The sequence below is a fragment of the Nuphar pumila genome, chromosome 3, assembly GCF_984573655.1.
Source record: "Nuphar pumila chromosome 3, dmNupPumi1.hap1.1, whole genome shotgun sequence".
Lineage (NCBI taxonomy): Eukaryota > Viridiplantae > Streptophyta > Magnoliopsida > Nymphaeales > Nymphaeaceae > Nuphar > Nuphar pumila.
Window position 1 is genome coordinate 139,823,327 of NC_143251.1, and position 13,514 is coordinate 139,836,840.

Here is a 13,514-nt window from a genome sequence, read left to right on the forward strand (position 1 = left end):
TTGACCTTGGAACCTACTAAGCCAAGCTCAAACTGGGTCATTACAAAATAAATACACTGTTTCAAAGTTGTAAACAATAGGATTTAAACTCTGAACTTATTACTTGCAAGCCAAACACTTCAATCATCTACTCTCCATGACACACACACACACACACACACACATATATATATATATATATATATATATATATATATATATATATATATATATATATAACAAGCTAGGTCTTCCTTGCTTAGCTTATTTGGTTGCTTCTTTATGAGCTGAACACAAGCCGAGCTAGGAGCAGCTCATTTCATTTCCCACCCTTACAACAATAATGAAAGTTTTGTTAATGTTTTCTTTTTTAAGTGTAAATTCTTGTATTTGTCATTGATACATGTTGCTTCCTACTCAAATTAATCGCAATTAGTAGTTTTTTTGTTAAATAAATTAATATTTATATAAATTTCTATGAAGCTACCAACATTTCCTAATTCTTCATTTAAGGTGGCTTGTTCTTAACTAACATTTCAACTCAAGTTGATATATTTTTTTAATTGTTTATAACTTAATGTTTGAGGAGAATGCAACATGTCTCTTCTCGTATTCTACATCATTCATTAGCAAAGTCTAAATTAGAGTTACCAGTTGAGAAGGATTCGGGAAGCAGAAGCGAGAAGCTCTTCTTGAGGCACTTTCAAAATTTTAGAAAGCTAAAAATGTGAGAGGACTCAGAAACAAACCAGAAATTATCTCGAAAGTGAAAAAAGAAGCAAACCGAAGTGACTTAGAAAGCAAGGAGAAAGCGAAGAAAGAAAGAAAAATAAAATAAAAACACAAAAAGAAAAAAGAAAAAAGGAAAAGCGAGAGGGAAGCACACTTCCTAGTTTTTTTGGCACTTTCCAGCACATTTTGAAAGCGCTATGTTTCTCGCTTCTGAAACGCACTTTGGAGAAATGCATTTTCCCATGTCCTATAGCTAGAACTGTTAACCTTGGTCTAGATGCAAGACTTTAATTTTTAAAGAGCTTAAAAAAAGATAAAATTCAAAACTTTATACCCTCTGGTGTTAATATATTAAAAACTTGATTTCCTAATCATAAATATTGCCTATGAAAATGGAAAAATGTTTCCACCCCAGTGAGATACAAACCCCTACCATAAAGCACTTTCTTTTCATATCTAACCCTAACCCTAACCTTGAGATGTGACGTACATATTTGGTTAAGTAGCATCTGCCTCTTGGTTCATATTTTTTTATATGTATGTCGGATTTCTGGGAGTTGAAAACCCAATGTAGTACTATTTATCGGGAAAATGGAAACCTACAAAATACAAAACCTACTAAATGAAACATGATAATGGATTTTTGGTGTGTTTTTTTCAATTTCAATCATAGATGTGTCTTGGACATTTTGAATGGAAAAAAATGATATTTGAAGCCTCAAAAATCATGTAAATTGTAGGTTGTTGATTTTTGAAACCTTATAAAAACATATTTATGCATCGGAATCAAATGTTCCAATAAATGATCCCTATAAAAACAAGCATATAGATCACATCTATACAGTCATAATTTTGTAAAAACACCAAAAATTCATGAAAATCCAATAGCATGTTTCATTTAGTAGGTTTTGTATTTTGTAGGTTTCTATTTCTGCTATATACCAAAATTTCAACCCTCCAAAAATCATATTTTTATATTAAAATATATGTTAAGGTTGGGTTTGCTACTTTTTTTGCCATTTTGTTCATTCATGGGATCAATTTTGGTACAAATGACCTCACTTTGTTTCAACTAGGAGGCTTGGAACCCACAAAAGTGGTCAATATTTTTCCCTTTGAAAATATTGTGAATCTAACATGATATTCTCAATGGCTACTGAATTGCCATTAAAAAACTTGACAGTATAAGATTGCTTATTTTGAAAATATCATGTTAAAACTGTTTTCTTTTGTATTTTTTTACTATATAGTTTTATGTATACTTGCAAGCAAATGAGATAGTTAGGTGGTTAAGATGCAGGGTCTTGGGAATAAACCACATGGGAGGTCATCCACTAACTTGCTTATGAAAACAAATATATAGTTTTATAGAGTGATGAATAGTTACTAAACAGTTAGTCTTAGACCATCCCAACACCTCTAAAAAACATAGTACTTGGTTACAATTATTTTTTTGCTTAATCTTAACCTATAGATTTGTTCATCATTGCTCATTCACTAAAATCCATGTGTTGGAGCTAATCAATTTTATGAGAAACCTTGATTTCTATTTCACCAAGCTTTCGTGCAATATGAGCCGTTGATTTTCTATTGCTCTAAAAATGCATCTAAATACGAAAAATGTCTAATTTAATATATGTTTATACTAAGTAAACTATACAAAATATGTCTACAAGTTCCTATTAAGTAAACACCCTAAACTTTGTTCTGTTGAACAGGAGACAGGAGCTACTCATTCTCTAGATTTATATTAATGTACACATGTTTCTAAAGATTGCTGAAAAAAACTAAGTTTTTTGAAATTATCCAAGATTTTCACTAGAACCGGATTTTTCAACTATGATCCAAATATATCCTAACAAACCACAAAATGAGCAACAAGGATAATCAGGGCAACTAAACTGAAGTAAGTAGTCTGGTTAAGGACAGACAGCCCCGAGTTTTATGTTCATGACAAAGAGGAGAAAGTGCCTTTAAAAAAAACAGAAAGGAGAGAGAGAAACGGGACGGCAGGCAAAAAAAATTCGGTTTTGGAGGGGAAGGGGAACCCATCATTAACCATGGTTAGTCAGGTGGGGTGCCTGCCGATCTGCCTTGGGGTTAAGTAGCTGTGCACCAAGCAGGGCGCTACGGTACGGAGTGGTTCAGAGTTTTAGAGAGAGAGTGAGGATCTAGAGAGAGAAAGAGAGGACATAGGCTTCTTCTTTCACTTTCTCTCTCTCTAAATATGGGAAGAGAAGCGTGGCAAAAATTGGGGTGGAGGGTGATTATTGAAGAGGCGTTTTGCTACATTGAGCAAGGAGAGAGAGAGAGAGCTCTGCCTCTGATATAACTTCTGCTGGACGATGATGGTGGTGGCGTTGATGGAATGGTCTCCTTCTCTTCTTCTTCCCGTCTGAATTCCGTCCGTGGGTATTGTTCTAGAGTTGTTGGTATTGACTCTAGAGAGAGAGAGAGAGAGAGAGAATGATGGAATGGGGTGGTGGGGAGGCAAACAGGAGAAGAGCGAGTGGTAGTGGTTGTGGCGATAGCATGGTTTCTGGAAGGACTCACTTGGTGGGAGAGAGAAATGGTAATGTTTCTCCTCTTCCTTTCTGAAGCTTTTGTGGTTTTGAGTGGTGACTTTCAGATGGGTGTTGCTTGTTTTTTTGTTTTTTTTTTATTATACTGGTTGGTTGTGATGATTGTAGCTTGGTACTATTTGGTTGTGTTGTTGGGCTCTCATTTCCCAAACCAATCTATATTTATCCTGTTTTCTTTTTATCTTCCTGGTTCTTGCGATGGCATTTACTATTTTCTTATTTTGGTTCACATGGATGTTTACAGTAATGGAATGTTTTCCTCCTTTTGGCTTTAGTTGATGAAGAGAATTCTTATATGAATTTGTGGGGTTTTATTATTGTTATTATTATTTTTTCTGGAAAGGGCTTCCACCAGCATCACTACTTTTTGGGTTCTTTATAACTCTTTCATGGTTGAATGGCTTGGCTTTATGAAGCTCCCTTTTTCAAGCTGGCCATTTTTTTTGTATATACTTAGCGTTCTTTGCTGCATTTATTGTTTGAAGGGCGGCCTTGCTAGGATTTTGATTTCTGAAAGGGCTATGAAAAATGGGATTTCTGCAAATTTCTCTCCGAGTTGGTTTCTATCTGTTTATTTATTTTACTCTTTATAGCTGTTCTTGTAACTATTTGTTTTAATATACATTTTCTGGTGCCACTGTGGGACATGTGAAGTTGTGAACTTCCCTGTATTTACTCTTTCTCAAATAACGGTGCAGTGAGAATTGCTTTCTTTTTATTTTACTTACTCTCTCTCTCTCTCTCAAATGATTAATAGTAATGGGTATCAATTTTTAGACGCAGATGATGTTCTTTACAGTGAGCTTTGGCATGCCTGTGCTGGTCCCCTCGTTTCAATGCCCAAGGTTGGGGACCTCATCTATTACTTCCCTCAAGGACACATGGAACAGGTGTGCTGACCCTTCTCAATTCATGTATTCGGCCATGCTGGTTGTTATCTATTTAGCTAAACGCATTCATAGTTTTTTTTTTCTTCCAAAAAAGAAAAGCTAACTCCATGCATAGTTTGCTACTGCAATGACTTTTCTTATTTTTTGTGGGTATGCTTCTTCCATTTTAGTCCAGTGCTGCTGGTAGCCCATCTTTACATTCCCTCTAATTTTCCCTGTTTCTGTTTGTTCTAGTTGGAGGCATCTACAAATCAAGGAGCGGAGACCCAGTTGCCCAAATACGACCTGCCTTCTCAGATTCTCTGCAGAGTGATGGATATTAAGCTATTGGTATACTCTCTCTCTCTCTCATTGTGGTGTTCCAAAGATGTCTGGAACCTTTGGCATGTGCATTGCTCAGATATACCTGAATGCTTGCATATATCACGCTCATACATTATGTTTTTGTAGCTAGTTTTAGTAGATGTAACGGATGCCTGTGTGTGGAAATTTGGTGATAACTCTCTCTCTTTCTCTCTCTCATTGTGGTGTTCCAAAGATGGCTGGAACCTTTGTGGCATGTGCATTGCTCAGATATGCCTGAACGCTTGCATATATCACGCTCATACATTATGTTTTTGTATCTAGTTTAAGTAGATGTAACGGATGCCTGTGTGCGGAAATTTGGTGATAACCGTTGGTAAAATAATGTTATTAGTTGAAAATGTTCTTTGCAGGCTGAAGCAGACACGGACGAGGTGTACTCGCATTTGACATTGATTCCAGAGCCAGAGGTAGGCACTTGTCTTTAACATTACATTTTTATGCATTTGAGTTTCCAAGTGAGTATAATTGATGTTTTTTTCATGCTGCTATAACAGAAAGACGGATCTGTGAAAGAAGAGAGTACAAAAGCACCGGCTGTTAAGCCACGTATATACAGCTTTTACAAGATATTGACTGCCTCAGACACCAGCACACATGGTGGATTCTCTGTATTGAGACGGCATGCTGATGAATGTCTTCCTCCATTGGTAGGAGCCTTGTTTTGAACTGCTTTGATAGATTCTCTCTCATGTATCTTTACACTTCGTGCCCTGCCCACCAAACAAATATAGACATATAACTCTGATTTTAGTATTGAAGGTAAGGTGAAGACAGGGCATGCATTTGATATCTGTGACTACTGACTACGTATGAAACTGGTGTTATGCCTATCTGAGGTTTTCTCCTTGTATCTAAGTCATATTGATCTTATAAAGTTATTGTAGGGGAGATTAACTCGGTCTAATATGAGAAGAAAAGAGTTAATTCATTGTACGGGATCTTGGTTTGGTTGATACATCATATCTCTAATATTTTGTGACTGCCTTTACAGAATATGTCCCAGCAATCCCCAAGTCAAGAGCTTGTGGCAAAGGACTTGCATGGCATTGAGTGGCCTTGCTGATACATCATATCTCTAATATTTTGTGACTGCCTTTACAGAATATGTTCCAGCAACCTCCAAGCCAGGAGCTTGTGGCAAAGGACTTGCATGGCATTGAGTGGCGCTTTCGGCATATCTTTAGAGGTAAAACGAGACACTGAAGTTACCTCATCAGTTTAAAATCCTTAATCAGCTTGCTTGTAAGCTGCTTTTTTGAAAATAGTTCAAACTTTGATTACTTTCTAAAACATCTTATTCCTATATAGATTCTAAAGTACAATGAGCTTGTGGTAGAGCTGCTTCATCACATTCATAAGATGGATAAACAATCACCACTATAGCAAATTTTATATTCACATGCACACTTTCCCGCCCACACGCACAGACACACACCTCAGGTACATCATCAGATCCACGCTCTTATACTAGGAGCTTTTGATGTGCTTGCTTACTTTCAGTGGTTCTATTTGGTGTTTGTAGGATTTAAATCAAGTCTATATCTCTGACCTAGGTCAGTAATGACTTGAATTCATAACCAACTCTGGTGTCACATTATATCAGTATCCCCAAGTTGATTGATTTATGTCACTGGGTCTAGTCATCTGGTAAACTCGAGTGTTGTGCCCAAGGCATTTTGGATTTAGAGTCTGCCTTTCAACTTTTCCATTCAGTGTGTAGTGATTTACTTGCTGCTTTTGGTGATTCACTTTCCTATTGAACCATTTTCTTGTGGAGTTAGGCATTCTTAATGTTTGGATTTTTTATGCATATTATAGCCTCCCATAATACAATAATATCTCACAATGTGGTTTACCACCTCTCTTCTTTCTTGGTATTCTAATTTAAGGAGTTTAGATTGTTTTGCAGTCTTTAAAAACATAGATATCACTTCTGATGTTGCTCCCAATTTACAGGGCAGCCGAGGCGGCACCTGCTTACCAGTGGTTGGAGTGCTTTTGTGAGTGCCAAGAGGCTGGTTGCTGGGGATGCATTTATTTTCATTAGGTTAGCTTTTCACTGTGGGTTCATGAATGCAATTAGTTTTCCTTCTACTATAAAGTGTTAAGGGACTATTTACCTGTTGCAGAGGTGACAATGGTGACCTTCGGGTTGGGGTGCGCCCTGCCATGCGTCAGCAGGGCACTTCATCTTCTGTCATATCAAGTCAGAGCATGCACATGGGTGTACTTGCAGCTGCATCCCATGCAATTGCTGCTGGAACCATTTTCAGTGTCTTGTACAAGCCTAGGTAAGTGGTTTCAGATTAGTGGAATCATAATCCTCTCTTGGGTTAATTACGATGCTGCGTATTTAATTTCTGAAAGCCTCGATGGATTTTGTGAATCCAGCATTACAGTCAAAATGGTTTCTTTTATGCTTGTTTTTGGTTTTTTTTTTTATAATATAAAATGTGTGTGTATTTGTGGCGGCAAGATTTTGAACTAATACTGATTTTATGGCAAGACATTCACTGGATGCTCAAATCTCAATAAAATAAAATCATGAGAGATTAAAAATCCCACTTACATACATATTTTTAGTTTTTTATAGTTCACTTGTTTTTGTGTATTTTAAACTATTATATGTACCAATATTTGCCCATATTTTTTCACAAACTTCTTTTATTTTAATGCAAGATTTTCCCTTGTTGAAATAGTACTGAGAATAATACCTTTTGTTTATGCTAGGTCCTTTGGGGCATATCAGGCTTGGTCTAGATATTCCTGCTTAGTGTGTATTCAACTGTATTACTGTGTCTGTTGAATTTGTCTCCTGTTCAGTACAAATATAAAGGCAAAGTATATTTGAGACTAGGATGAAAAATGATGTATCATAGATGATTCTGTTCCTCTGATGAATGCATGAAACATATCTGTATATTGGAACTGAAATTTATGTCTTTTGTGGAAAAATTTATTTTGGTTGGTGATATTTGAGAGATCAAATGTATATTCTTTATAAATCTTCTAGTTACTCAAAACCTACATGTATATTAAGGACATTCTATATCTTTTGTCTTGTCACTTGGACTGAAAATATATCTCCTGACAGGACCAGCCCTTCTGAATTTATTATACCGTATGTCCAGTACACAGAATCTATTAGAAGCACCTATTCCATTGGAATGAGGTTCAGAATGAGGTTTGAAGGTGTAGAGGCTCCAGAGCAAAGGTTTGAAGTGAAACATAGTTTGTGTCTTAGAGACTTAGAGTTTAGATACTTTTCTTTCCATTAACACTTCTTCTGTGAACTAGATTTACTGGCACCATAATTGGCATCGACGATGTTGATCCAAACTGGTGGCCTGGATCAAAATGGCGATGTCTCAAGGTTCTCTCTCTCTCTCTCTCTCTGTATATATATATATATATATCGAAAAGTATAACTGTTCCCGACTATATCTTTTTCAAATAGATCTCTTTTTTTTACTTGTTGCATTTATGACCAATTATGATGTTAGGGTTTTTCATCTTCTTTGACACAGGTTGAATGGGATGAAACATCTGTCATTGCTCTCCCTGACAGGGTTTCTCCTTGGAAGATTGAGCCTTCTGTTGCTCCCCCTGCGTTGAATCCTGTGCCAATACCACGGCACAAGAGGCCTCGATTGAATGTAGTATCATCAGCTCCTGATCTTTCTGCCTTTGGTAATGATGGTGAGTAAACATGTTTGTTATTGAATATTGAATAGTTGTATTTGCAGAGCTAGCTGTTCATGTGTTTAATCTAAAGCTCTTTTAGTAGCCAAATATTTAGTAGGATTATAGTTCGTTTCATGTGCTTCATACAAATATTCATATTTGACTATAAGGGAAAATGGGGAAAATGGACAATCTTGGTTTTTGGTGATTTCACTTTGTGAAATCTATGAGAAATTTCTGAAAAACTCTGGGATTTTTCATTTTTTTTGTAGCTTATAATGGTTTTTTATGTGTAGCGTTAATGATATTAATATGATATTTAGTTGATGTGATAATGTTGTTGGCATTGATTTTTGTTAGTTCTTTATGGTATTGATTCTTTTTCATGTATTGCAAGTTACTAAGATGTACATGTTTCTGAAGGGAATTGGCCTCAATATTTTTGTGTATGCTTTGCAATATTTTAGGAGTGTCTCAGGCTGATGGATGTCAAACAGCCTTGCAAGGTCAAGAAATGATGACCTTGGGCCGGCATTTCATGGACAATAATGCACGTGATGCAACACCGAAGTTGGTTCCGTGGTCTTTGGGAGCAGAAAAGTATGATATTGATGAAAGCCATACAAAGATTGGTCTAGATAACTGTGTTCCTTTGGGTCATGATCCTAACGCCTTCGGAACCTTTGCTGGTGAATCTTATCATCCATTTCCTGCAAATATTTTGGAACTTGCTGGTTCGAACCCATGGTTGGGGTCATTCTCCCAGTGTTCAGGTGATTCAAGTTTGAGGAGGCCCATATGTTCAGGTGAGGTCTCTTCTATTAAGAGAGATATCAACTCAACCAGTGATCAGGGGAAATGGTGCTTACCTATATTGTCGTTTTCACATTATCAACATTCTGGATCCATTCCCAAATGGAGTGGTAAGGGGTTTGATCATGTGAAGTTGGGGATTTCCAAGGAGGATTCAGCAGCACGACCTGTGGAGTCCAGTATACTGAAGCTTTTTGGCCAAACATTGGTGGGCTCTAGAGATATGTTTGAGAATGTGGGAGGGACAGAACTCGTGCCCCATTGTATTGGTACCTTTAATGAAAATCTTAGTGAGAAACAGGAAACTAGAATACGGCCTTCATCAGCAATGCATTTAGCTGGTTTGGATTCTGATCAGGTTTCAAAACTGTCGAAAACAACACAGTCAGTGGACACTTTCGGTGCTGGCTGTGAGCTGGAGAAGCCTTGCAGCAATATAACTTCCAAGGAATTGCCTTGCCGAACTCCAGGCACTTTAACTAGAAGTTGTACCAAGGTAAAATTCTCAACAGAATTTGGCATTAGAGCCATGGATAAGCCTGCCTTTGCTTGACATTCCTGTTACATTTGGACTGTTCAACTTCTATTATCATGATTTTGAATGATTAATCCCCTGGCGTCTTATTTAATGTGTTTTCTATTTCTTTCTGCAGGTTCACAAGCAGGGTAGTGCTCTTGGGAGATCGGTTGATCTCACTAAGTTTGATGGTTACAAGGAGCTTGTCTTGGAACTTGATCATATGTTTGACTTTAATGGGGATTTGGTCAATCCAAGGAAAGGGTGGCAGGTTGTATATACTGATAATGAAGGGGACATGATGCTGGTTGGAGATGATCCTTGGCCGTAAGTTTGTGCTCTCTTTTCTTTTCCCTGTATCTTCGCTAGATTTTCAAATTTCAAGCAAATAAATGACTTTGTTTGGCATCTTGGAATACGATGCTGCTTGCTTTATTTCTTTCTACTCCGGTAGAGGTGAACAAGTAGAAATCTATCAAATGGTTTGATCCAATGAGTGATGTCCAATGTTTTTTTTATAGATGTTAGTTTTCTTTCTATTTGTGTCTCTGTTAAACAATATAACGTCATTGAAAAACAGGGAGTTCTGTGCGATGGTTCGGAAGATTTCGATCCACACTCGTGAGGAAGTGCAGAATATGAAGCCAAAAACTCAAAATCCGAAGGGTGGTGAGGTGTCTGGTGAACCAGCTTCTACGGAGACACGGTCTAGCTCTGATTATAAGAGCTGTTAGTGTAGTATCCCCACTTACATGTGCTCAAGCTAGTTTAGCTATAAGGCTGTCATTCTCCCGTGTGCTTGCGTTCAAGCTTAGCACAGCTACGAGGCAGGATGCATGTTCTTCTGTGGAGTTGGTTTAGGTTGCCGGTTAGTTTCGAGTATCGGAGGGAGATGGTACTTTAGTTTATTCCAGATCCCAGTTTTGCATCAGTTGGCGATTTCATTTGTTGGTTCCCATACAAGGCGAGGTATCCTTTGTAAATTTCTGAGTCCTGCTGTATATGATAGGGTGAATATATGAATATCGTATGCATAGGCATGAACATATGTTGTTTGTATATGATGAATATGAATAATACTTATATACATATGCATGTATATATAGAAATATATTCACATCAATTCTTGCTTTTAGTGATCTTGAATGTTAAATGGTATTGTTATGGATTGAGAATGGTACTCCACAAACAAGTATGGTCCTCACAATTTGAGGTCTCTTATTGTTAGTGTTGTGTTTCAGTGTTGGTTTGATTTGGATGAGATGAATTAGGGAAGTCAGTATGCAACAAGAATAAGAAGGGGGGGGGGGGGGGAGCTGTGCAGCCCCTAACTTTGATGCTAAATAGGACCTATACACCACCACATGCTTTCAGCTTTCGACGAGCAGTGCAGTGCTTCTGATGTGTCTAGGGAACCGAGCAAGCCTGTATTGTGTAGGTGCATTCGGGCCGAGCAAAGGGCGTGAATCTTAAGCTGGGGTCCATAGCAAGCTTGTGACATGTAGATCTTGTGATGGAAAGATATATGGTCTTGCAAGAGGTGCCTTGCAAACCGTCACCAAGTTGAAGGGATGTCATGAGTTCAAAGCCTATTGGGTGTTGTGTCCCTTGCTGCGAGGCCGAAGCTGAGAGTACTTCCCGGCTAACAAGGGGGATTTTGGGGTTTTCTGCCAATGAGCTCATGAGTGCAGTGCTTTTCCCTGGTTATCCACAAAAGATCAATTCAACTGAAATCAACAGACTGGTTTGTTTTGTGGATAAGCAGATGGTGGTGAGTGAAAAAATCTGGCTTAGTATTTGATGTTTGGACCCATGCGGTTGCAGAGCCGTAAACAATCATGACTGCTAATTTTGGAGGACTTGGGCAGGATGTTCATTTTGGGCGTGGTTGGTAGGAGCTGTCAGTGCACTTCTTGTGGTGGGACGTTGCAGGTTCAAAACCCAGTGGTATGATGAATAATAACTGGTGGGGGTACGCCTAACCCCTAAACCTTACCTTTCAAAAAAAAATGTTAAAACGAACCAGCATTCACACAATGAAAACAAACACAGCCAAGAACTTGCACAGGTACACCAGCAATTTAACGTGGTTCGGTATAAACCTACCTCCAAGATAACCTCTCTATTCTGAACACGCGAATAAAGGTTCTCTCTTAATCTCTTTATGTGTTACATTGAGAGTCCAATATAGCAAAAGTGATATGAGGGTAAGGAGTCTTAAATCTTTGATAAAATAGACTGAACATTGGACGGTTTGTGCATTCTTATTTCAACAGGTTTATCTTGATATTCGCGAAGGACATTTGCCTTACCTTGCTCTTCATCAGGACTCTTATAAACTATTTCTCTTAGTGGGACTTTGACAGAACAGTCTGAAATCGTAACTCTAACAGGCCTCCACAAACACAATGGGCCTTCACGTACATTGAGTTTGAACCGCAAAAATGAGAATCGTTGAGACGATAAAGGCTTAGTGAACTGATCAGCAAGTTGATCATGTATGTAAATATCGAACTTGTAATTCTTTCTTGGAGATTTTATCACGAACAAAATGATCTATTTCTATATGCTTCGAGCGAGAATGAAACACTGGATGAGATGTAAGGTACGTGATATCGATGTTGTCACACCATATGATAGGAGGAGGGCCAGTGCAACCTAGTTCACACCTAAGGTATCTAACCCAAGTAACTTCAACAACAGAGTTAGAAAGAGCATGAGACTCAGGTTTGGTGTTTGAGCGAAAGACTATTTTGTTTCTTAGATCTTAAGAAAACCAAATTAGGACCAATGAATACAACATACCCACTGGTAGATTTTTGGTTGTCGGGACAACCGACCCAATCCGCATCCGTGTACATTGAGAGGTCAAAATTAATGAAGCAAGTTATAAGCAATCCATAGAAAACCGTAGACTTAAGGTAACGTAGAATACGCTTGACGGCCTTCCAATGATCATGAGTGGAGCAATGCATGAACTGATATACTTTGTTCACGGCAAAGGACACATCCGGTCGAGTTAAGGTGATGTATTGCAAGGCTCCCACAATGTTGCGATATAGAGTGGGGTCTTCAAAAGCAGTTCCACTGAAGGCAGATAACAAAAGACTGGTGGTCGCCAAGCATTGTTGGTTCAATTGAGAAGATCCAGAATATACTTGCGCTGGCATAAAAGCAACCCAGTGGAGAGAGATAACCTCAATGCCGAGAAAAAAATACAGCGGACCTAAATCCTTTAGAGCAAACTCACGCCCCATATTAGATATGAGAGACCGAATGTTAGAAGTAGAGTTGTCAGTCACGATAATATCGTCCACATAAATTAGCAAAAAAATAATAACAGAAGAAGTTCGAAAAATAAAAAGAGAAGTATCCATTTGGGAACCAATAAAACCCATGTTCAAGAGAAAAGAACTAAGTCAGTGATACCATGCACACAGAGCTTGTTTAAAGCTATATAAAGCATGACGCAACTTGCACACATAGTGGGGAAACCAAGTGTCTTGAAAGCCAGGAGGTTGCACCATGTAAACGTCTTCATTGAGAACACCATGGAGAAATGCATTTTGTATATCAAGTTGACGGATCGACCAATTGTGATTAATGGCGAGAGCAAGGATAATGTGAATAGTAGTGTGTTTAACCACTGAGATGAACATTTCAAAATAATCCACACCTACTAAATCCTTTGGTGACAAGTCGAGCTTTAAAGCGTTCAAGGATACCATTCGACCGCCGTTTAATTTTGTAAATCCATTTGCATCCAATAATATGATGATTAGCTGGAGGAATAAGCACCCAAGTACCATTCTGGATCAAGGCATTAAACTCTACGTATATAGCTTGCCACCACCGAGAATCTTGGTTGACAATGATAAAAGAAGTCGGTTCCATATTCTGATTTAGCTCAGAGAGAAGAGCAACGAGAAGAGGGTGTTTTTTGGAGAGAAA

General features: G+C 38.0%; 2 protein-coding genes across 2 annotated transcripts; both read left to right on the forward strand.

Annotated features, from left to right (window-relative positions):
- Nucleotides 1–3,189: 3,189 nt before the first annotated feature.
- LOC149844080 (auxin response factor 2-like) lies at nt 3,190–8,256 on the forward strand. Its single transcript, XM_090001029.1, has 11 exons — nt 3,190–3,283; nt 4,071–4,183; nt 4,418–4,513; nt 4,900–4,956; nt 5,044–5,196; nt 5,651–5,735; nt 6,506–6,596; nt 6,679–6,840; nt 7,644–7,763; nt 7,847–7,922; nt 8,077–8,256. Exons 1-11 carry the CDS (start codon nt 3,244–3,246, stop codon nt 8,254–8,256), a joined length of 1,173 nt encoding a protein of 390 aa, XP_089857155.1. The 5' UTR covers nt 3,190–3,243.
- A 152-nt stretch (nt 8,257–8,408) lies between these two features.
- On the forward strand, nt 8,409–9,894 carry LOC149844081 (auxin response factor 2B-like). Its single transcript, XM_090001030.1, has 3 exons — nt 8,409–8,437; nt 8,657–9,542; nt 9,700–9,894. The coding sequence occupies exons 1-3, from the start codon at nt 8,409–8,411 to the stop codon at nt 9,892–9,894; spliced, it is 1,110 nt and encodes a 369-aa protein (XP_089857156.1).
- The last annotated feature ends 3,620 nt before the right edge of the window (nt 9,895–13,514 follow it).

Bases quoted from the DNA above. Each gene is read 5' to 3' on its own strand.
- LOC149844080 (XM_090001029.1), top strand. From the start codon at position 3,244: ATGGTTTCTGGAAGGACTCACTTGGTGGGAGAGAGAAATG. The intron at 5,197-5,650 runs GTAGGAGCCTTG...CTGCCTTTACAG, and splicing joins ATGAATGTCTTCCTCCATTG to AATATGTTCCAGCAACCTCC. The intron at 5,736-6,505 runs GTAAAACGAGAC...CCCAATTTACAG, and splicing joins CTTTCGGCATATCTTTAGAG to GGCAGCCGAGGCGGCACCTG.
- LOC149844081 (XM_090001030.1), top strand. From the start codon at position 8,409: ATGGGGAAAATGGACAATCTTGGTTTTTG. The intron at 8,438-8,656 runs GTGATTTCACTT...ATGTTTCTGAAG, and splicing joins ATGGACAATCTTGGTTTTTG to GGAATTGGCCTCAATATTTT. The intron at 9,543-9,699 runs GTAAAATTCTCA...TTCTTTCTGCAG, and splicing joins TAACTAGAAGTTGTACCAAG to GTTCACAAGCAGGGTAGTGC.